The sequence below is a fragment of the Ursus arctos genome, unplaced genomic scaffold (assembly GCF_023065955.2).
Source record: "Ursus arctos isolate Adak ecotype North America unplaced genomic scaffold, UrsArc2.0 scaffold_34, whole genome shotgun sequence".
Taxonomy (NCBI): domain Eukaryota; kingdom Metazoa; phylum Chordata; class Mammalia; order Carnivora; family Ursidae; genus Ursus; species Ursus arctos.
Genome location: NW_026623030.1, coordinates 26,411,691 through 26,436,131, shown reverse-complemented (window position 1 = coordinate 26,436,131; position 24,441 = coordinate 26,411,691). Strand labels below are relative to the sequence as shown.

General features: G+C 54.6%; 1 protein-coding gene across 4 annotated transcripts in view; it reads right to left on the bottom strand.

The window, feature by feature from the left end:
- The window catches only part of AACS (acetoacetyl-CoA synthetase), a 58,333-nt gene extending 35,129 nt beyond the window's left edge, over positions 1–23,204 (bottom strand). The window contains exons 1-5 of one of the 4 annotated variants that reach the window (XM_026514689.4): positions 22,901–23,204; positions 16,489–16,592; positions 14,965–15,085; positions 8,723–8,836; positions 5,755–5,852 (exon numbers count right to left, since the gene is read on the bottom strand). In XM_026514689.4, coding sequence (XP_026370474.2) covers positions 5,755–5,852; positions 8,723–8,836; positions 14,965–15,085; positions 16,489–16,592; positions 22,901–23,033 — 570 coding nt within the window. In that variant the 5' untranslated portion in view covers positions 23,034–23,204. Of the gene's footprint in view, positions 1–5,754; positions 5,853–8,722; positions 8,837–14,964; positions 15,086–15,184; positions 15,801–16,488; positions 16,593–17,415; positions 21,282–22,900 lie in introns of those variants that run through there. The other 3 variants (XM_057305697.1, XM_026514690.4, XM_057305696.1) reach the window with 3 other exon arrangements.
- Positions 23,205–24,441: the final 1,237 nt, after the last annotated feature.

Sequence of the window (24,441 nt, the reverse complement as noted above, 5' to 3'; positions counted from 1 at the left end):
CGTGAACTGATGGAAACTGACAGGTGTGGCCTCGAGACACGCTCCACACAATCTGAGTGTTCTCCCACGGGTGACAGGGAAAAGCCAGGTCTCCCCCAAGGGCAGATCAGGGTGGAGCCCTCTTCATCCACAAACAGGGCGCCTGGGAAGGCACCGCCTGGAACAGCCCTTCCGTTCCTTTGTGCATCAGTCCAAGGCCAGCAGTTCACGATCAACACCCGGTTTACTCCAAGAGCACAAGCAGTGAAGCCATGATTTCCCAAGAAAATCCCAGTCTTTTTTTTTTTTTAATGATCTTTTATTATATTATGTTAGTCACCATACAGTACATCCCCGGTTTCCGATGTAAGGCTCGATGATTCATTAGTTGCGTATAACACCCAGTGCACCATGCAATACGTGCCCTCCTTACTACCCATCACCAGCCTATCCCATTCCCCCACCCCCCTCCCCTCTGAGGCCCTCAGTTTGTTTCTCATAGTCCATAGTCTCTCATGCTTCATTCCCACTTCTGATTACCCCCCCTTTCTTTATCCCTTTCTTCCCCTACTGATCATCCTAGTTCTTATGTTCCATAGATGAGATAAATCATATGATAGTTGTCTTTCTCTGCTTGACTTATTTCACTTAGCATTATCTCCTCCAGTGCCGTCCATGTTGCAGCAAATGTTGAGAATTCATTCTTTCTGATAGCTGAGTAATATTCCATTGTATATATGGACCACAACTTTTTTTTTTTAAAGATTTTATTGATTTATTCCACAGAGATAGAGACAGCCAGCGAGAGAGGGAATACAAGCAGGGGGAGTAGGAGAGGAAGAAGCAGGCTCCTAGCGGAGGAGCCTGATGTGGGGCTCGATCGCATAACGCCAGGATCACGCCCTGAGCCGAAGGCAGACGCTTAACCGCTGTGCCACCCAGGCGCCCCTGGACCACTTCTTAATCCAGTCATCTGCTGAAGGGCATCTCAGCTCCTTCCACAATTTAGCTATTGTGGACATTGCTGCTATGAACATTGGGGTGCATAGGGCCCTTCTCTTCACTACATCTGTATCTTTGGGGTAAACACCCAGTAGTGCAATGGCTGGATCATAGGGTAGCTCAATTTTTAACTTTTTAAGGGACCTCCACACTGTTTTCCAGAGTGGCTGTACCAACTTGCATTCCCACCAACAATGTAGGAGGGATCCCCTTTCTCCACATCCTCTCCAACAATTGTTGTCTCTTGCCTTGTCTATTTTTGCCATTCTAACTGGCGTAAGGTGGTATCTCAGTGTGGTTTTGATTTGAATTTCCTTGATGGCTAATGATTTTGAACATTTTTTCATGTGTCTGTTAGCCATTTGTATGTCTTCATTGGAAAAGTGTCTGTTCATATCTTCTGCCCATTTTTTGATTTGTTTATTTGTTTCTCGTGTATTGAGTTTGAGAAGTTCTTTGTAGATCTTGGATACCAGTCCTTTATCTGTAGTGTCATTTGCAAATATATTCTCCCATTCCGTGGGCTGCCTCTTAGTTTTTTTGACTGTTTCCTTGGCTGTGCAGAAGCTTTTTATCTTGATGAAGTCCCATAAGTTCATTTTATCTTTTGTTTCTCTTGCCTTTGGGGATGTGTCATGAAAAAGGTTGCTGTGGCCGATGTCATAGAGGTTGCTGCCTATGTTCTCCTCTAGAATTTTGATGGATTGCTGTCTCACATCGAGGTCTTTCATCCATTTGGAGTTTATTTTTGTGTATGGTGTGAGAGAGTGGTCAAGTTTCATTCTTTTGCATGTAGCTGTCCAATTTTCCCAGCACCATTTATTGAAGAGACTGTCTTTTTCCCACCGGATGTTTTTTCCTGCCTTATCAAATATTAGTTGCCCAAAGAGCTGAGGGTCCATTTCTGGGTTCTCTGTTCTGTTCCATTGGTCTAGAAAATCCCAGTCTTCAACACTGCAGGGAGGTGGGAACCAGAAGGGAGAGGTGTAAAGACCCAGGTGACTCGTCTGTGCACGCAAGGGGAAAAGCTACGCAGAAAATTCATGCGGATCACCAGGAAAACCATTAGGTGGATAAAAAGCACAGCGGTGATGTACACACTCAGTGTAGCAAAATAAATAATATCCTGAAAGCTCAGGATTCTAAGATGGGCTGAGAGTTGCTGGTTTATCTGGGAAGAAACTTTTTGCCAATAAAAAGCCCTTACCACGTACCGAGTGATGTGTGCCGGGCCCCACTCTGGCTGGCTACAAGCCCTCACACGCTTGGCCTGTGCACCCCCAGGACAACTCCACATCCTCGAGGAGACAGCACCAGCCTAATTCGCCCAGCGATCCCAACCAGCCAGCGGCACAGCTGAGCTGCAAGCTGGGGCTCTTAATCCTGGTGCCACCTCCATTAGGGAAGACTCGCCCGTGGGGCAGGAAACCAAAGGGCAGCAGCAGAGAACAGGGCTGGATCCTGGGCAGACTGAAGCAGGAGGAGGAAGAGCTTGGGGCGCCTGGGTAGCGCAGTCGTTAAAGCGTCTGCCTTCGGCTCAGGGCGTGATCCCGGCGTACCAGGATCGAGTCCCACATCAGGCTCCTCCACTAGGAGCCTGCTTCTTCCTCTCCCACTCCCCCTGCTGTGTTTCCTCTCTCGCTGGCTGTCTCTCTGTCACATAAATAAATAAAATCTTAAAAAAAAAAAAAAAAAAAAAAAGGAGGAGGAAGAGCAACACAGGCAGCGAGGCTGTTCCCAGACAGCGAGGCTGTTCCCAGACAGAGGGTGCCAGGGGCAAGGCTTGGGGAAGGGAAGGGCCTGTGGGACAACCTCGGATCCGGGAGGCGCTGCACAGAGCGGGACTGGGGGAGCCCTGGAAGGCAGCAGAGATGTCTTGGTGACATCTAACACCTCTCCGGCCCTCCCCTATGAAAGGAGGCAACAAACTTCGGATGAAAGGACCCGGCCCGCCAGGGGCCTGGGGCTCAGACGGCACAGAGCTCTCCGCCACGGTGACAGCCAACACACAGCAAAGACCACAGCGCTTCCGAATCAGAGGTCTGGGCCCAGACACGGACAGACTCAGAGGCCCCAGGGGACGCCGTCCGGGCTGGTGAAGCACAGATCAAGCCCTCCGAGCCGAAACCAGCTGCTGGCGCGAGCCGGCCCAGGAGAGCCGCTCACACCACAGCTGCCTTCCTACGGCAGCGACACAGGCACACCTGTGACGGTGCGTCTGACCTGAATACAGCGCTTAGCAACCAATGAGGCGTGGAAACCTGCAGCTGGTGTGGAGTCACGCGGACAGCCAGCCGGGGCGGGAAGGCTGCCCTACTTCTGCGCACATAGCGACCTGAAAATGCCATGAGGGAGCAGGCGTGGGGCTCAGATGGGTGGATGTCAGAGGCCGGACCCTCCGCACGTCTGTGGAGAAGCCACTGACTCAAAGGTGAACAGCGAAACAAAGAAAAAAACCAAAATACTGGAAAACACAGGACCTGGAGGTCTGGGTGAGGCGGGAAGGTTGGGGACCCAGAAAACAGAGCACTCTCCCCGCCAGGCGACACCCCCATGCCCAAATGTGCTGGGCCCCAAGCTGAGGGTGAGGACAAGCGGAAAAGGTGGAAGGAGGGGCACACGGCAGGCGTGGTGAGCAGCACGGATCGCACACAGGCCCAGCAGGACGCAGAGGATTGCTTCCCAGAACTCAGGGCGAGGGAAGCATCTCAGCAGGAAGGCGGCTGGCCTTCGTTTTCTGACCGCAGGGGGTGCTCTCCCCCGACTCCGGCCATCAGGCCAGAGAGATTGCCCAGAAGCTGGCGGGCTCAAGGCTGCGGAGAGAGCGAGAGCGGAGCCACGCTGCCATCTAGTGCACACGGGCATCGGCAGAGCGGCCTGGAGAGGACGATGATCCGGGGGAACAGCCGAGAACAGCTCGCCTGTGTCCTACCCCTCCCACCTGCACCCTGAAGCACGACGCGCCACCGGGGCCATTAGGAGCTCTGCTCTCCGGGAGGTCTTCAGACCACGACTGCCCCCCTGGACCACACACAGCTCTCCAGACATCTTCCAGACTGGCTCAAAAGCTCCGATGTCACTCAAAACCACCCACCTTGTGGATAACAGCTCACACGTACTGACCCGGGTGGGTGCGTCCGGTGCTGCCCCCAACCCCACACAAGCATTAAGTCCGCAATCCTCCCCAGCTCCCCAGTGTGTACTGAAGACACGGCCAGGAAGCAGCAAAGCCGGGCAGGAACCACCGCGCCGCACTGCCTCCCCAGCCCTGCTTCTGAGCAACGCAGCTCAAGGGTTGCTGAGGGATCCGAGGGAACAGTGCCCGGGGACTGGCCCCAGCCTTCCAGAACCCTCCGTGAGGATGCCGCTGGCCTCAAGCAGCTCACACAGGCTGGCGGACGGCCTGGGGCACTGGAGAGGCCACACGGAGAGTTCCAGTCTCAGGTCAGACTTGTTGACTCCGGGTGGTCCTCAACGGGGCGAGCAGGCACAGGTAAGGCCCAGGAGGAAAACCACGCCAAGCGGTGAGGTCTGGGGTGGCCACCCCTCCCTGAACTCAGCAGAGCTCGGTCCTCACCCCAGCCTCAGCCGCTCGCTTCACTTCTCCAAGCCCCAGGGCCAGAGAAGCGCGTCTGTTCCTCCTTCCCACGGCGCCGGGGCAATGAGATGTACCCGGACCACCTTTACCAGAGCAGTAAGCCCCAAGGCAGACACGAGCTTCACGCTCAGACCCGGAAACCCACTCTACAGCCGAGACACACACTGACCACAGGGCGCTGAGCTCCAGCGTCGCCAGCAGCCGAACCTGCAGCCGAGGTGTGCCAACCACGGGCCCGCTCATTTCAGGGCCCTCTCTTCCCACGTCCCATTTCGCACATGAGGATAAACAGCTGGCCCAGGGGCACCCCGTCGGCACGGCCAGGCCAACCTTCAGCCACTGAGCCACATGGTCCAGTGCCAGGAGCAGGGGCCGTGCCGAGAGCGAAGCAGCCCGATGCTAGGAGGAGTGGATAGTGGTCATGGATGCCCACCGGGTCCTGTAACTGGGGTCTGTCCGCGTGGTTCCTGAGGGCCCCTCGTCCTCAAGGCTTTGTAAGCAGGAAAGGTCCCTGGGGCCCTGGGTAAGTCCTGTTCTGCTGCTGCTTCATCCTCCACGGTGGGGTTGAGCACGAGCTTCCTGCCCCTGCCTGGGTCACTCTAGTAGCTGGAGGCAGCCCAGGTCCTGGGTCCCTTCGCGGTTCACAGAGACAAAGAGGCCCGCCCTCCTCCCGCACAGAGCACACGAAGCACAGATCCACGTAAGAGATCAGAAATGGCAGGGAGGCCTCGGGGGAACTTCTGTGAGCAAACCCAGATGACTGTCTACAGAACACAGACATTAGAACAACTCCTGTGGTCACAGATCCATGGGCAGATGACCAGCCCCTGCAGCTAGATCTCCAAGTGCCATCTGTCACACAGAACACACGCTAACACAGTCCGTACACATGGACGGGACATTAGTAATATTAGAAAGAAGGAAGACTCATTCACTTTTAGATTGAAAAACAAGACTCCACTCCTTCCGGCTCCTTCTCTCCCATCATTCTCATGTCACCAGCCGTGAGATGGGAGGCCATGGTGACATCATTGCCTTCCAACCCTGCCAGTCCTACAACACAGCCGCCCACACACCTACCCAACACGTCAGGTGGGCAAAGCGCTTCCCTGTGGAAATCACACAGGAATGTTTCTGCCGCACCCCCAGGGCACTCAGTGGGGACCCCAACTCACGTTCACACCGAAGTCTGGGGACGTGGAGCTCCAGATGGCGCCGATGCTCGCTGCAGCCAGCATGGCCTCCACGGCGTGCACACCGTTGGGTAAATAACCTGTTATTGGGCACAGGGAGAAAGGCTTGGGTTCAGGGTATGTTGGACGCGGTGGACCTCCAAAACGTACCTCTGAGAGCCAGGGCAGGAGTGGGGAGAGGCCAGCCCCACCTCACCCCAATGCCTGGACATCTCCCACTCAGAAGGCCTCACCACTTACTGCCAGCCTGTCCATGTCCTACTGTCACCCCCTCCGACCCATCCTAACCAAAGTGATCCCTGCAGCCCTTGCAGGATCCGGCCCCAGCCTCCTGTCCCTCCACTCCACCTCGCACTCTGGGTTCAATCACAATCTTCTTTCGGTTCTTCAGTTGTTCTAAACTCCTCCTGCCCCGGGGCCTTTGCACAGGCTGTCTGCTCTGCCTGAACACTCTACCACACACATTGGCCTTCCTGACTCTACAAACTCATCATTCAGCTCTTAATGCAAGTGAGACTGTCTCAGGGACTTCTCCGAGATCACCCAATAAACTGAGGTTCCCTGGCTGGTTCCCACAAAGCACACTCTATTTTTCCCCTCACTAAATTAGCCTTAATAATCACCTATATCTAATAGTCATAACTGGCAATTTTATATCTGGTTCTCACGTGAGGGCAGGGGCTCTGCCTGTCTTGTTCTTTGCTTTACCGTTTACCATGCCCTGCATATCAAGGTCTTCATATTGGTGAGCTGGCTGGCTGGCAGCTGGATGGATGGGTGGATGGATGGAAAGATGGATAGACAGGTGGACAGATGGGGAGGGAGGGAGAGGCTCCAGGGGAACGAAGACGGTGAGCAAGGCCAGTCACGAGACTGTAAGGGGCACAGAAAAAGCACAGACCCTCCATCTGGCAGGAGGTTGAGCTTTTATGACAACAGAGGCAGAGAATCTTTGTGGCCAGAGGGACTGGTCAATTAAACAGATCATCCTAAATGTTCCAGAGGAAAGGAGCAGGCACAAGGCAGCAGGGAGCAGGGGGCCATGGCCCAGTGACCCCCGTGCATGGCCCCTCGGGGACCACAGAAGCCCCAAAGTCCCAGCAGCTAGGGCCCTGAGCACAGCTCTCCCCCCTGCTTCCCTCCCCTCTGCTCTCTGCTGCCTACGTGACCACAGCAGTCAGGACTCCCGTTCCCTTGGCTTCACTGTATCTCCCTGCTGGGCCAGGAGCGTCCCAGAGGGCAGGGCTGCAGCCAGCACCTGGCACAGGTGTGTAAACTGCCATGTCCCCAGGGCAGGACGGGACCCACCCCCGGGAGGCTGCACACCCAGACTTGGTGAGGACTGAGAGGGCCAGGAGATGAGCACGTCACAGACAAGAGAAGCCCCCCACGAGCAGCCCCAACTCAGTCTCGGGAGCCCCTCAAGCCTCTCCAGGGAGTCACTCCCTCATGCCCTCTTCAGGGAAACACAGTCCCCGGCCTGGAACTACGGTCAGGTCAAGTTAGTGTCCACGCTGCGACACTCATGAGGGCGGGTCACCAGGTACCAGCCCGACTCAGCAGAGTCCGGTGTCCCCGGAGGGCTCTCGGCCATCTTCCCCAACACACCTGGTTCCCCATTTCTTCTCTCAGAAAACGTGTGCTTCAAAGAGAGACTTTTTTTTTTAATGAGAATTGGAAGAAGGACCTTCTGCAATCCTTTTCTAGACCTTGAAAGGGTAGATTAAATTGGAAGAACCCCAGATACTGAGGCTTCGACCACGCAATGCCTGCTATGACCACGGGCCCCACACCCACATTCGCTCACTCCACAAATATTCATCATACACCCGCTGTGCGCCCGCCTCCCTGGGGACTGAGACGCGGCAGTGAACAGAAGACAGAGCCCCTGTCCTCTAGTACGAGACGACAGACAGACAGATGCCTGTGTGCACACAAATAATCCCAAGATTTCAGGTGGTCTCTAAGGACAACAAAAGAACAAAAGCCAGGTGCGGGGAGAGAGTGGTGGTGGGTCTTCCATGGGCCCGCAGGGACCTCGCTGCAGTGAGCAACCACGAGAAGACCCCATCGAGGGCTAAGATGGGAGGCAACTTGGTGCGTCCCTACGATCTTGGTCTGGTCAACTAAGGTGCGAGCAGAGGGGACACAGCTACAGCCCTTTACTCGGTTTACACATGATAAGGCCACCCTCTTTGCAAACATACGCTGAACGCCCACTTGCAGCGAGCTCTCCCGGGAGAGGCCCAGCAGCGGCTTCTCCTGCTGCCACCCTGCCCTGTGGCCCCGGTCCCACCACCATGGGGGCAGGGGAGGAGGGCTAGCACCCCGACCACCCCGCCTGCATGGACGATAAGTCTTCTTATCTCCCCCTGCTTGCCCCTGGGGACACACCCGCCCACATCTAAACTCACTACAGTGCTTTGCGGTGGAGAACAGGTCCACATACAGGCCTTTCAACGTTCTCCAGAAGTCAAAGTGAAAAGAAAACTCTAAGAAAGACCTGAATTCCTCTAAGTGGGAAAGCATGACTCACCACCCGATTAGGAGAGAACAAAGGAAGGCGGGGACTCAGTGAGGGAGAAGGAGCCAGGCCTCCCTTTCAGGTCTGAGGAGTCCAAGCCTGGTTCCTTCCAGAAGGAGAGTCCCTGCCAGCCCCGCCGCCTGCACTGCACACGCAGCCCACCACGCTCCTATCACTCCTGCAGGTGCCCTGGCACCCATGAGCCTCAGGGCCTTTGCACAGGCTGTCCTGCTGCCCGGACTGCCCTGCACTCTCCCTGCGCCATGACCTTCCTTGTGCATCTAGCCTCCACCAAGCACAGATCATTGAAGTCCTACAAGGCTGCATGTAATCTGCCATCTTGTCCAAGAGTGGCCTCAACCTTCCAAGCCGGTCACTCTGCCTCAGTCTCCCCCCCAAACCACAACAAGAACCAAAAACACTTACCGACCACCCGGTCTCCTTGTTTCACACCCATTTTCCTCATTGCTGCTGCAAACAAAGCTACTTGTTGACGCAACTCTTCAAACGTCACCTTCACAATTTCCTCTTTGCCTTCCCCTGGGAAGAGAAAAGGGACAGACAGTAGACACAACCCTAAAAGAAAGGTTCTCAGTCACAGACAAGGAGGAGAACTCACACGGTTTAAATGTAGGTTAGAAACAGGTGCCTGGAAACCTCACACAGACACGGGCTTACTCAACTTCCTAGAGAAGAGCGTGTATGTGGAAGTTAGCCTAAGACGCCAGAATGATCAACCTTGCTATTGAAGAAACACGCGTGACAACAGCGAGACACGAATTTCCACCTAACAGACAGCAATGACGGAACAGGACGGTGTGCTAGCTGGCCTCCACAACAAGCCCAGTGAACCCTCCCTTACTGCTCATGCTCTCAGGTGGGTCCGCCCACACAGAAGAGGCCCGAGCCGGGAACCAACATACACTGGACACAACAGTGACTTCTCGGGCTCGGTCAAAGAAGACACGGCAGCTTCCCGCAGCTCACTCTGGGGGATCCAGCTGCCACGTGGTGAGAAACAGGCCTCCCGCCAACAGACGTGGGATGTGAATCTGCCCACCTCGGTCAGTCCTTCAGATGATGCAGCCCCTGCACCTTCATGAGAGGCTCCCAAGTCAGAACCACCTGCTAAGCCATTTCTGAACACACAACCCACAGAAACTGTGAGACACTAGGGTCTACTATTTTAAGCCATGGTGTTCAGGTAATTTGCTACACAGCAACAGAAAATGAATACGACCAAGGCGCCAGGGTGGCTCAGTCAGTTGAGCCTCTGACTCTTGATTTTGGCTCAGGTCATGGTCTCAGGGTCCTGGGATTGAGCCCCACACTGGACTCCATGATCAGTGCAGAATCTGCTTGGGATCCTCTCTCTCTCCCTCACCCTTGGGATCTTCTCTCCCTTCCCCCTGCTTACACACTCTCTATCTCTCCCTAAAATAAATAAAATCTTAAAAAAAAAAAAAGAATATGACAAAGACTCAGTGTTGCATGGGGGTGGGAAAATTATCTGAACATACTTACTACTGGAAAGACATTACTCCTCTGACCGTTATCTTTGATGTAAATATTTAATTCCTGACTGTTAACTCCCGTTCGATTCTATAACACGAAGTGTCACTTCTCCAAACATCCTGATTTCTCTTTGGTGTAAATCTGGCTTTTCCCTTTTCCTTAAAGTTATGTATGCCTACCAGTGGTTCTTTCCTCTCCTCACTGGGTAGCCTTGTAATTACTTCCCCCATATTCCCACTCCCCCAGTGATTTCCTATCCTATAAATACCCAGCAACCCCAAACCCACTGTTCCAAGACAAAATGTGCTGTGCAGGCAGCTCTTCTCGGAACTTCAGCACTGACGGGGCTAATGCGTGCTGCTTTGGCTCTGCTCACTGGAGCACGAAGTAGCAGGGAGTGCTCTCCCTTGGCGGCACCTCGCGGCCTCACCCGGGATCGTATGCAGCAGGGATGGGGTCTGCTGAGAATGCCTGAGCGAGCACAAAGCAGAACTCCACGAGCACCTGCACTCGGCTGGGAGAGCAGGAATCAGGAAGACATGCAGAAAACAAAACACAGCGACCCTGAAGTCCCCAGGCCAATAACCAGCCAATCTAGGACCTTGCTGGAGAAGGCACCCTATTTGTGGGGCGCCTGGGGGGCTCAGTCGGTTAAGCGTCTGCCTTCGGCTCAGGTCATGATTCCGGGTTCCTGGGATTGAGCCCCACATCGGGATCCCTGCTCAAAGGAGTCTGCTTCTCCCTCTCCCTCTGCCTGCCGCTCCCCCTGCTTGTGCTCTCTCTCACCCGTGCTGTCAAACAAATAAATAAAATTTTAAAAAAAGAAGAAGAAGAAAGTACCTTATTTGTAAACTAAATTTGATCCCTGGCTTGAGGGCACTTATTTCCACTGCAAATACCAGGGGGAGCTCTTTAAAAGAAGGGGTTCTCTTGTTTAAAGGGAGGGAATGGCAGGGGTGGGCAGGACAGGTGTGCAAGGAGAAGTAAAAAAGCCACCGCATACCCGGGATGACCACCACACCTCCCTAGCCCACGCTCCAGACACAGCTGGACTTGGGAAAAGAGGGTCTGGGCTCAGTCAACACACAGGTGAGGGAGAGAGGGAGGGCACGAGCACACGGCCAGCTCAGTCCGAACCCGGCCGCCCAGAACACTGGTCTGTTTTGCCACCAGCGTTACCGGTTTTCAGGTTTGTTTCGTTTTGTTTGTCCGAAGATTCACATCTGACCTTTCCCACTTTCCAGAGGGAGATACCAGGACCTGGTGCGGCGCCCGAGGTAAAAGTGCGGAAACATCTGACGGAAGCAGGAGAAACGATGGAAGAGAGACCCGGCATTCTCACTCCTCAGGTCATAAAATGCGCCAAGTAGCGTTCACCAAAGGAGCCCAGTGCCTGGGGCGCGACAGCCCTTGAAGGGCCTCCTGGGTGCAGACAGAACGTGCTGGAGCCACACACCGGAACACGACTGGGACATAAAGGGAAGGAAGCACTGACAGCTGCCACAGCGTGGAGGGACCTCCAAAGCATGAGGCCGAACGAGAAGCCAGACAGGAAGGGCCACACGGGGTGGGGTTCCATCTCTAGGAAATGTCCAGCATGGGCAAACCCATGGACATGACGGAGGCGGATGGGTGCCGGGGAAGCAGAGGGGTTTCCTTTTGAGGTGACAGAGATAGCAGGAACTAGACAGAGGGGGTGGCTGACAACCCTGTGAAGAAGCGAAGAACCACTGACATGCGCCACGTAAGGGCGTGGATGACTCTCGTGGCTGAAATCCCACTTGAAGGAGGACCGCTGTCCCAGCTTCCGCCGCTTTCTGCCTCCAGAAGGCTGCGGCCGCCGAGCGCCTCCAGCCGGTCCCCTGCCAGGTGCAGCTGTGACCAGAGCCATGTAGCAGGCATGCCCGTGTCACACATGCAGCTCACTCCTGAAATGCTGGTGTAAACCAACTCCTATTAGACTTCAAGGGTGTAAGAAACCCAAGGCCAATGTCCTCCATTCATTTTACAAGACCAAGGCTTAGCCTACTGGTCCTATCTCAAGGCATTCAACACACCTGACCTGGCGCCGCCACAGCCTAGCCCGGCCCACGTCAGCGTGCTCGGAGCATGGACGCGAGCCTCCCGTTGCACAAAACCACAGAGCCTGTTCTGTACGGGAGTGCTGACTGTCTCATGTAATTCACTGACGACTGCGCTGACAGTGACAGGCGGCTCGGCCGTGAGGGTGCGGGTGGCGTCTGTGACCTTTGTGATCACGTGGCTGACGGGGAGCGGCGGCCGCTGCCCAGCATCACAGGAGAGGATGTGACCGCAGATCGTGAGCCCAGGACAAGATCTAGATTCAAAATGCCAAGTACGGCTTCTACTGAATGTGTAGAACCATCATAAAGTCAAACAGTCCTAAGTCGGGAACCATCTGTTTTTCCTTTTTTATCGTGCGTCCCGCTACAATGTCAGCCGTCCTGATCAACTCCGTGTTCCTGGCACCTTGCACTGAGGGACACTTGAGACAGCTCTGAGAATGAGTGAACGAATGGATGGATGGACATGCAAGTACCTCCTTAAAGAGTGAGGGAGAGACGCAGGACTGGTGTGGCGTCCCCATCCCCGAGGCTACGTGTGTGCTCAGCCCGAACTGCATCTGGGCTAAGAACCAAGGAAGGGAGCAGAATAATACCGAACAGCCGAAAGACGACATACAGACAAGACTCTGTGGTTCTTAATCAACAGCGTGCGTCAGAAGCAACCGTGCGCTATAGAAATATACGTGAGTCTGGGCCCCATCCCTGGAAGATGCGCTCTAGGAAGCCACGCGAGGAACTGGATGGCCAGGGTCTGAAGGCCACGCAGGGATTTCAGAGGTATAATCTCAACTGAGAGCTCCGCACATGTCCCCTGGGGCGGGGACTGTTGTACACGCGTGTATGCGTACTCACTCGCTTAAGCTCTACAATATTCCTGAACAGGTCCTCTCCTTCTCCCATTTGACAGAGGCAGAAACAGACCCAGAGAGCTTAAGGGGCTCGTCCAAGGTCACATAGCTACCAGACCTCCCCTACCCATTTCAGGCACTACCTGGACAAGCATGATGATCTCACTTCTGACACCACTTCTGACAGCAAATAGTAACTTGTAGTGCAGACCAGGGTTGCGAGGACTGAGAGCAGGCAGCAAGAGACAAGAGTTGGGCAGGTGACGGCAGGGGCACAGCTACCTGGGCTCCCTTTGCAAAGGAGGGGGCAGACCATCCCGCACACGCGGACAGCTCGACAGCATTCAATTCCGTCACCGTCCCGAAACTGGAAGCCGTGAGTCATGAACACCAAAGGTCCAACGAAGTTCAGTCTCCGCTGATGCCCTATTTCCCCCCAACACAGTAGCCCGTGCTGTGTCTAAAATGAGTAAGTAAAGGGTGCCTGCGCGGCTCAGTCAGCACACTGGACTGGGGCACACTCAGACCTGCCTTCAGCTCAGGTCATGATCCCAGGGGTCCTGGGATCGAGCCCCGCGTTGGGCTCCCTGCTCAGCGGGGAGTCTGCTTCTCCCTCTGCCCCTCCCCCCCCACTCATGCACGTTCTCTGTCTCTCTCTCAACTGATTAAATAAAATCTTCTTATAAATATATAAATAAATAAATAAATAAATAAATAAATAAATAAATAAAATGAGTAAGCAAAGCTTTATTACTCAAAGGAGAAAAACACTGTCACCTGGAAAATGCACCGTGAAACACCTCAAACCCTACCAATACGACATAATTTCAACGTCACTTTTCTACAAAACTTCAGGCCTACCAAAAACCTAATAAATTAGGAGGCTATCCACACTCTTTACTAAGAAAAGTCATTGATTTCAAATATTTTATGCCAACTCTTCCAGAGCCTGCTTAGTACATAAATTAGAATATTCTCTAAACTTTATTTTATTTTTATAAAAGGGTCTTTTTTTTTAAGATTTTATTTATTTGACAGAAAGAGAGAGAGCACAACCAGGGGGAGGGGCAGAGGGAGAGGGAGAAGCAGGCTCCCCGCTGAGCAGGGAGCCCAACACGGGGCTTGATCCCAGGACCCCGGGATCACGACCTGAGCCGAAGGCAGACGTCCAACCAACTGAGCCATCCAGGAGCCCCTAAACTTTATTTTAAAAGGAGAAGTCAATGGGCAGAGAGTCTAGCTGCCGCTCCTTAACTGTCCTGATGACTCTGAGCTGGTTACTTAATATTTGGTGTCTCAATTTCTCCCATAAAACATGATCACATGACTGTCCCCTCCCTTTCTCAGCAATAAGAAAAAGTCAACAGAGGTCTTAATGACATCGGAAAGGTGCCAAGAGCTGCCATTACAGAAAACAGTATGGAGGAGGTTCCTGGGAAATTAAACATAGAATCACCCTACAGTCCACCTCTGGGTATCTGTCCAAAAGGATCCAAAGCCAGACCTCAAGGAGCTATGTGCACACCCATGTGTGTCATAGCCTTATTCACAACAGCCAGGAGGTGAAAGTGACCCAGGTGCCCCATGACAATCAATAGACAAACAAGATGTCGGGTATCCAAACAAGGGAGTATCATGCAGCCTCAAAAAAAGGAAATCTTGGGGCGCCTGGGTGGCTCAGTCGTTAAGCGTCGGCCTTTGGCTCAGGGCATGATCCCGGAGTCCTGGGATCGAGCCCCACATCAGGCTCCTCTGCTGGGAGCCTGCTTCTTCCTCTCCCACTACCCCTGCCTGTGTTCCCTCTCTCTCTGGCTGTCTCTATCTGTCAAATAAATAAATAAAATCTTTAAAAAAAAAAAAAGGAAATCCTGTGACACACACGACTACACGGATGGACACCGAGGACACCACGCGAAACAGGAGGAGGGGAAACGAGCGTCGGTGTCGCAGGACGGAAACGTCCTGGAGAGCTGCTGCAGAGCGATGGGGAGGCACCCAACGCTGCTGAACTGTATGCTTACAAACGGTTCCGACGGAACATTTTATGTTATGTACTTTTTACCACAATAAAATAGGAAGAAAAAAAAGATGCCAAGACATGTTTGAAAACCCACACAGCAATCTGGATATTTCGGACCCTCTCCAGCCACATGGCCCTTCGTGTGAGTGGCACCCAGGACACGGAGAGAGGAAAATCCAAGGAGCTGTGGGGACTCACTTGCAGCATACAGGGCGACTCGGTCATTCTCTTTGTGCCGCAGGAGGTTTTCCGCGTAGTTTAGACGACTGCCTTTGAACCACGCGGGGACGTCTGCGATCCCCTTCGACGTGTCCACAACCTACGGAGAACGACAGTAAACCAAGACACGCACATGGATGAGATCTACACCAGGGATGAATACAAGTAACTCTGCTTCCCGGAAAGCCCACTAACTCACTGGCCCAAAGCGTCATTAAATCGTTTCACAGACTGGACACTGAGCTGGCCTCCAGGCTTGCAGCTGAGACGAGATTAGTGCCCCGTAGTGCATCAGACAGGATCCCACACGCGAAAGCTGCCGGGAGATCTTCAGTGTTCTCACCACAGAGAAAGTGAGAGGATGGGTGTGTTAATCCCACAGTGTGTCTATATATCAAACCATCACATTGGACTCTTTTAATATATACGGTTTCGTTGTTAATTATTCCTCCGTGAGGGGCGCCTGGGTGGCTCAGCCGTTAAGCGTCTGCCTTCAATTCAGGTCATGATCCCAGGGTCCTGGAATCGAGTCCCGCATCGGGCTCCCTGCTCCACGGGAAGCCTGCTTCTCCCTCTCACACTCCCCTTGCTTGCGTTCCCTCTCTCGCTGTCTCTCTCTGTCAAATAAATAAAATCTTAAAAAAAAAATTATTCCTCCATGAAATTAAAAAAAAAGAAAAAGAAATGAATGCCAAGGGAAAACGCCATCCCCACAAATGAACTCTTTCCACAGACCTGTATGAAGCACGTACTCAAGAGAGCTGCAGGTGACAGAAAGTAAGACAGGTGTGACACCTGCCCGAGGCCCAGGCTCTGACCAGACACCGAATCCGGGAGATGGAGCTGTAGGACCCGCCCACCCCTCCCATCGCAGCTCCGTAGAGCCGGACCTGGCCCCTCGCTCCTCCCTCCACGGCTGGAACCTTGATGTCCTTCCCCACGTGCCTACAGACGAGCCTCTCAGAGCAGTTCGCCCCACAGTCAGACAAAACACAGTTAAGTTATACTTTGAGTAACAGGACCCGCTTTCCCCACAGAGCCATTGACTGACGGCATAAGGAGTCGGAATGTTCCCTCAACTCCGGGTTTAAAGAATAATAAAACTATTGACAACTTAAACAACAACAATAATGTGAACGCATTTAATAACACCACTGAACTGGACATTTTAGAATGGTTAAGATGGTAAATTATGTTATGTGTATTTTACCACAATTAAATATTTTTTAGATAAAATAAAAATAAAACGAGGATGCCCTGCTACGTAGGATCGCCCACGTTCCGAGGACAGGGCCTGGCGTCCAGACATAGCAGAGCTGAGGCTGCGTGGTCTCCATGGAGGCTGTGACCTCAACGCAGTTTCTGCCAACTCTCTAGAACAATGACTTTTTCCCGCTGATGTGAGGCGTCAAAAGAAAATATGACTCAGGACGCCCAAAAATGAACACTGTATTTTGGAACATAGCCATAAGAAGAGAATGCATAAGTAAAACCCCTGCTTACCTCATCATACATGCGTGAGAAGACAATTCCGCTGAATTTCCAGAACTCCGCCCAGAAGTCTGGATATGATTCAACCGACCAGTGGTATAAGTCATCATAATTTTCTAAAAATAAAAGAAATGGCACGTGGCTGAAACCACTCTTAGGAAGAAAGTCGTGGCAATTCAATGAGAAGCCGGACACACCTGAGGGATTACGGTTATGCCTCAGTGGTTCGAAGGCGTCGGACAAGAAATGGTCTGGGGGAGGTGGAGTATCCTAATTCGGACCCACCAGAGCAACCCCACCACTGCTAGGCAGTGGTTCCCTACCCTAACCAACGTGCCTAAGAACATGGACGCTGGAGCCAGAAGGCCTGGGTTCAAATCCTGCCTCGGCCGTTTGTTAGCCGCGAGACCTTGTGGCAGTCACTTGGGCTCACTGTGCCTCGGTTTCCCCGTCTGTGAAATGGAGATGGTTACTAGCACCCCGTCGTGACAGGGCTATTGGGAGGATTTAAATGAACATAAGCACATGCATGAGACAGATGCTGGAAAAGGGCCTTGGACCGAATCAGAACTCATTAAGCATGCTATTATTACACCGCACAGACTTAGGGAAAGCATATCCGATAGATCTGAAAACCCAGAAGTGCGAAACTAGGAGCTTACTGATGACTTCTTGTGCCAGTAACAACGTTTGGGGGGAGGGAGGGAGGAACGGGTATTTATTTTGATTTTTGAATAAGCAATAGTACATTCGCATGATTCAAAATAACGAAAGTATCAAAGGTCATTCGGGGGGGAAAGTCCCTCTCCGTCGTGCCCCACAATCATCTAACTTTTCTTGCCCAGAAGTAACCAGTTAAAGAGATGTGTGTGTCCTTCCAGATTTTATGCATGAGTAAACACATCCCTCTCTCTGGCTTTTACACAAATGGAAACTCACTCTTCAGACCAGGTTCCAATCCTGAGACCTGGGGAAAGTTCCTGCCCCTCACTGGGCCTCTTCAATCACCACATATTTTTGGTAGGCTCTCCATTCATATGCTGGTGCTCCAAGGATGTGGTAACAGCAGGAAGATGACCAGCAGGGTGTCAGGAACAGAAAAAAAAAATGGCCCAACAGGATGGCTGGGCTGAATTCTTTCGCTGCTATTATTCAGCGGAAGACTTAATGGTCCTCCCTGCTCCCAGTCCTGGGGGGCAGGGAGGGAGTACACAGAGGAAGGGAGAGATCTCTGAGAGCAGGAGCATGCTGCAGGAGGAGGCGGCTGGCCCAGGCAGCAAGGGCAGGGTCAGGACACTGGGAAGAAGCCAAGAGCCCAGGTGAAGAGTGCTGGAGTGAGCAGGTCTGCAGCAGGGATGGAGAAGCATCACCGGGACGGGGAGAGGCAGCACAGAGGTCACACAGTGATCAGGGAATGGGGGCTTCAAGGCCACCTCCTCCAAGCCCCAGGAGAACTGCCGTCCAGCCCCACCCACCGACTCAAGCCAGGGGCCAGAGAGCAGGTCAACCAAGCATGCAGGGAAAAACACCAGGGACCGGGCGTCTGGAACGCTGGGGGCCACCCTGACTCTAGAGACCACGCTTGGCGACCTCAGGTAGGCCAGTCTGCCTCTCTGGGACCCAGTTTCCCTGTGTGTCACCTGGAAACTGACTGGAGGGCCCGGATGCTCCCATGACCGTGGAGAGGTAACGCATGCCCCAGGGCTGGGCTGGACAACCTGCATGAGAATGTCGGCTCTGCCACCTACTACTCAACGACCAGCGGGCAAGCTGCTCCCCCCTCCAAGCCTCCGCACTGTCATCTGCGAGATGGGGATAACAACAGAGACCCCGAGGAGCGGCAGGGCCTGTTGCTTAAAGACACAGGGGCGACATCGGGTTCAGATCCTGCCCCTTTCCATGTGAGCTCAGATGAGTAATCAGTCATCTCTGGGGCTCAGTCTCTCCTCCGTGAAAGGAGGCGGCTCACTGTCGGGACTGAAAGAGTCGGAACACACAAAGCACTAAGAACAGTGCTTGGCAGAGAGAAAGTAGCCAGCGTGGTAGCCGCTAGCGTCACTGCCGGTTGTCTCGCCGGAGCACAACCCACGCCGGGCTAGCGGACAGGCCGGGATGGGCGAAGACCCGAGGACAGGGCCGGGCAAGTACACGGAGGCATTAAAGAGCAGGACTCCGGGTCCAAAAGGGGGCGGGAGAGGGAGCCTCCGCCCCACCCGCACAGGGAGGCTGCACTAGGCAGACAGGCCCCCAGCTTCAGTCTCTCCCAGTCTTTGTTTTTGGTCACCTTGACCCTCCCAAAGGGCAAAGAGTCCCAGCACCCAGAACTCCTCCAGGCTCACACAAGAGATGGACCAGAGGCCTGACACCCTCGCCTCCACTGAGGACTGCAAAAGCCCGTCAAGAGTGAGTCACCAGCAGCAACTGCAAGGGAGGAAGATGCCACCCGCCTGCCAATCTGGGGACCGAGTGGTCCCGACAGCACCCTATCATCACAAGGACCATGGAGGACAGCAGAGAAATGGAAGGACTTGGTGCAGAAACTTCTCTACCGTCAATGACCCAGCCAAGTCATCAGGGACCACTCTCCAGAGCAGCAGGGGCCCCTTCTGGCTTCTGCTCTCACACTCCTGGCCCCCACTCCCAGGCTGCACTCCCGAAGCCCGAATGACCCACCACAGCCCGTGAGGTTCAGTCTGCTCGCTGGTCACGAAGAACCTCGATCAGCCACCCACGAACCAAAGTCAGTTTTCAAATGAAATTCAGTGCTCCTGCCTTCTCCTGAGACAAGAGAACAGCTGGCTGCGGCCAGCCCCTGCCTCTCACCTCCCCACACTGAGCAGGACTCATCTGTATCACCAACAGGATATTATGAAAATGACCAAGGGTGACTTCTGAGGCCGGGTCCTAACAGCACAGCCCCCGCCTTGCTCTCCTGGATCACTAAGGCACCGCCACACCACGTAGTGACAAGTAGCTACAGAGCTGGGTGACAGCTGCCCCCCCCACCTCCCCCGCCCTCACCCACATCCAAGAGGCAACTAATGATTCTGGAAGGAGACTACAGGTGGGCTACTCACAGCTGCCACATCCCAACCAGGACTGAGCTCTGTTCTTCCAGCTGGGCAAGAGGGGGTGAAAGCAGCACCTACCTGGCCAGGTTGCTGAGGACGGAGTCAGCGGATGCGTGTAAAGCAACCGCTAAAAGTTGACTGGTATTATCCCCATCACCCCCTCCCCGGGGTCCCTGTAAGCATCTGAATTTGCAAGTCTTGCTTTCCCTTGACCCCCCTCTTCCTCTCCACCTACGAGAATTTTGAGCAGCCTACACCTTCAAATCTCAGCTCCAGATCCTGTCTGACAGACCCAGCATGCAGTGGAACGCCCAGGAGGCGACAGCAGGCTGCCCTGGGCTGGCACTCGGCACGGACTCACTCGCAGTGCTGCTAGCCTGCACAAGCTTTCTCCTCCAGCTATACTTGAGCTATTTGAGAACAGGGGCCAAGCCTTCTATTTGTGGCCAGCGCTGTCCCAGCTGCTGGAACGCAGAACTGATTTGTAGTTTGTGGCACGGGCCACCAAAGCAGCAGGTACTTCAAAGCGGGTGTCCCTCCCCTAATCACGGGGTACTGGTGAGTGCAGCATGTGCCCTGGGGTCTTGCGAAAGAGGCCTCCCATCACAGGCACATATGCTGGGCTGCAGCTGCGGGCTGCTTCCTAGGGGGTCCGCATCCTGAGGGCCCGAAGGTCTCTGTGGGCTTGCGGGGAGTCCTCAGGTGAGGTCCGCTTGAAGCAGGGACAATAAACCAACCGACCACCCTGGTAGCGGCAAAGAGAATCCGTAACCCTGCCCAGACCGGGCAGCTCCTGAACCTTGGGGATAGAAACCTCATGCCAACCTTGGTCTGGGGGGAGGGGCTCACGGCCAGGTGGCCAGGCAGAACGTCCCCTAGCCGTCCATCCTCGGGGCCAGAACACAACTTAAGTGACCTGTGAAGATATGTACCTTGCTCTCTCTCTGTACATGCGGGCGACAGCACGGCTCAATACTGCATACCAACCACACACAAGACCGGGGGGTGGAGGGTGCAGAGGATACAAGTTCAAGGGTGCACTCTTTAAGCAATTAGAATGCTCACAAATTCATGAAAAGGCAAGGCAGAATGAAAGTCCAAATTACATGCAGTTGGAGAGCAGACGAAAGGAGAAAACATTCGAAGACAATGATCAAAAACAAGGCAGCATCTGAGTCGGCTCTGAAAGCCCAAAACCTGCAGGGCCCGGCCTCTGGACGGGAGAGCAACAGCAGGCTGGCTCAACCATCAGGAGCGGAAGAGGAGGAGAAGACAAACACCAAGCTCTAAAGCACCCCCAGACCAAGAGGGGAACCCCACTCAGCCCAGCTCACTGCCACCACGTGGGGACACAGACCCAGCATCACAGGCCTTTGGGTTTTCAAAAGAAGTTGGAGATCTTGCTTTTCCTGTGCAGTCTCCCAGTGTGTGAGCCACCCGAGCCAAGTCTTCAGGTCCAATCTGGGCCCGGACCCCCAGGCCACCAGCCCCAAGCGGGCCGACTGGGAGCTACCAGCACTTGGTAGTGTTTACACAGCAACCCACGGGAAAGCCAGGTGCAGATGACCACTGGGCCTGAGGGCCTCCTGTCACCCTCACATCACCCACTGACACAGGTCCTCTCGTCATGCCCATTTTACAGCTGGGGGAAGTGAGGCTCGGGAAGATCCGGTGACTTCCTCCTGATCACATAGCTAGAAAGTGGGAGAGCCAGTTCGAAATCCAGGTGGTCAGGTCAGATGTGTCTCACCCACCTCACAGCTCATGTGCGATCAGTTCCTAAAGTGGCACGGCCAGTTAAGCACAGGAGAATATCTCACCACTGCTAGCAGAGGAAAGACGGCATCGAGGGGAGGTAACACAGGCCAGTGTTCCACTCCCGGCTCTTCCTGGGGGAGAAGAAATCAGGTCTGTTCTCTCCCAATCTGACACACATTAATTTACCAACTACTACCCGAAAGGCCCCAGAGTAATAGGCCACATCTGTCTCCAAGGTGCTCCCTGTCTAGTGAGCAGAAGGGAGGGAAAGGGAGAGATCTGTCGCAAGGGAAGGGGCTCAGTGGAAGCATGACACCCATCCTATGGTGGAGGGCTTGGAAGCTGCCAGGTGGCACTGTCTGCAATTCCATGGTCAACAAGGGCCCATTGTGAGCCTCTGAGCCAAGGAGTGCCAAAGTCAGACCTGTGCTCCGGCAAAGCAAGCAGGGTGTACCGAAGGGAGGAGGAAGGAAAAGCAGGAAGCAGGGAAACCAGCCAGTGTTCGGGGTAGAGGAACAAGGGCCCCCACGAAAAGAGGGGGGATTAAGAAGGAAGGCAGTGCTGCTGAGGACTCCCCTATGCAGGGCAGATGACTCAGTCTCCACTTCTGCAAGGATGGCTGAGAACAGTGATGCCACCAACAGGAACACAGGAGTCCCAGAAGTCAGCTGAGGGCCACAAAGGGGAGGAAAGTGACCGTGAGGAGCTGAAAACCCTGGAAGGTGGGGGAACGTCCTGCAGGAAGTCGGACAAGCCAGCCAGAGCTGCAGGGAAGCACATGCAGGTGCTTCTCACCCAGAAAAAGGGCCTCGTCCATGCAGCCCACACGCAGCCAGGCCAGGCAGTTTCTGAGAGCCAGGGTGGTGGCTGGAGGCAGCACCCGTGACTAGGTTCTGCGGAGCGCTGGGAGTGTAAACAGCAGGGGAAGGAGTCTTACCCCAGTCCCAAAGGCTATATCTCCTAGGTGCCTGAATTCCATGCTAGCCCTTTAGTAAGCTCAGGCCGCGGGGACCAGGAGGGGACAACACAAGGTGCTATTGGCTGGCAAGAGACCCCCACAAACATAGAAGAACTACAAGTCAGAAAGGCCCTATGTCTGGGAGGAAGCCTCCCCCAGGCCAGCATGCAAGACCCCAGGGAGCACCTCACCTCACAAGTAGAAGACTAGCAAGTGATCTCAGTCCCCAGAGGTTCCAAGGCCCCGGCAGGCGGGGGCGGGTGGGAGCGAGTGGGGGCGGGTGGGGACCCCTCCCAGGGACACAGATGCTACAGTCAGAAGGAGTCCTGAACAGACAAGGGGGCAAAACCCCACTTCAGAAGGTGCCCTACCCCCTAGAGAGGGGGGCCCCACTTTCAGTGGCTCCTCCAAGCCCCAGAAAAGGGAAACTGAAAATCAGGGGATTATTCCAACAGCCAGGAGGGGCCCTGACAGCAACGCCTCGGAGAAGGGGCGCCCCGGTCCCCAGGAGGGGGTCCCTCTGCCAGGGGGCCCCTCGGACCCCGAGGGGGAGCCAGACTTCTGGAGGCCACGGCCCGGGGCGGGGCGGGGGGGCGGTGGTAGCCGCGGAGCCCCCGGGCCGCGTGCCCGCACTCACCCAGCGCCAGGCCGCAGGCGGCGCCCACGGCCGCCCGGAAGCGGTCCATCTGCGTGTTCTTCTTGCTGTCAGGCTCCCACATCACCTGGCACTCCAGGATCTCCTCGCGGCTGGCCCGCAGCTGCTTGGACATGGCTGCGGTGGGGGCGGCGTGGGCTGCGCTGGGACCGGGACCGGGGCTGGGACGGGGCCGGGGACGGCAGGCGAGGCGGCGGGGTCCCGGGGCGGCGGGTCAGCGGAGCGGACCGGTGGCAGTGAGGGCGACTGAGCGCAGCGCGGGCGCCGTCTGCGGGATCCCCGGCCGGCCCCGCCCCCGTCAGGCCCCGCCCCCGTCAGGCCCCTCCCCTTCGCGTGTAACCCTCCGCCGGCGCCGAGCCTCGCAAAGGAGTGCTCGCCGCCGCGCCCTACTGCCGTGGGGACTCGAACCCGCGCGCGCGCGCGCGGTGGGTGGAGCTGCGCAGGCGCGTTGGTCCCGAGCTACCCAACCTCACCTGGGGCTTCAAGGAGTTAAAGCAGCACGGGAAACCTGGAGCTGGAGGCGCTGGCTCATTCCTATGCTCATTCATTCGCTATTGATTTGTTCTTCCGGCAGATTATTGACGGAGCGCCTGCTGGGTACCAGGCACCGTGCAGGGCCTCGCGGATGCAGCAGTGGACGAAGCAGAGTTCCTGCCCTGTGTCAACAGGAGATAAGGGGTGGAAAAGATGTATAAACGTCATACATAGTATAATGCATACAGTAAAATATATAGTATACCAGTGAGTGTCGTATAGATAATACGTATACTGTTATTCATATAATAAAAAGTATTAAGTACTATGGAAAGAAAGCAGGGAAGGATAGAAAAGACGGAAGGAGGAGTGCTTCTATTTAGATAGAGTTGTCAGGGAAGATTCCATTTAAAGGTGACCGTCTGCCATTGACTTGAAGCAGGTGACAGGAGTAATGAGCCCTTCAGTATCTGGGGGAAGTTTCCAAGCAGAGATGACAGCAGGTGCTAAGGCCCTGAGGCAGGAGTGTTGGGTGTGGTTAGAGAGCTAGTAAAGTGTCCAGCCTTTTTCTTTGACTTGAGAGACCTGCGGTAGAAGATAAAGTCACGGAAAGAAGAGGTGGCAGCACAAGCGGCTCCTGAGGACCCGGAAGACTGGCTTTTATGATGGGCAAGATGAGACCACTGAAGGTTTTGAGCAGAATAGGGTCATGCTCTGACTGTGGCTGTAATAGGACTCCCTCTGGTTGCTGAGTTGAGAATACTCTTCAGGGAGCAGGTATGTAAGCAGGAAGACCAGTTAGGATGATGTTGAAAGAGATGATGGTGGGGTGCCTGGGTGACTCAGCCAGTTGGGCGGCTGGCTGCCTTCGGGTCAGGTCCTGGGATCAAGCCCTGCATGGGGCTCCCTGCTCAGCGGGGAGCCTGCTTCTCCCTCTCCCGCTCCCTCTGTGCTCTCTCCCTTTCTCTCTGTCAAATAAATAAATAAATAAAATCTTTACCCAAAAAAAGCGGGGGGCGAGAGAGAGATGACGGTGGCAGATGTGGAAA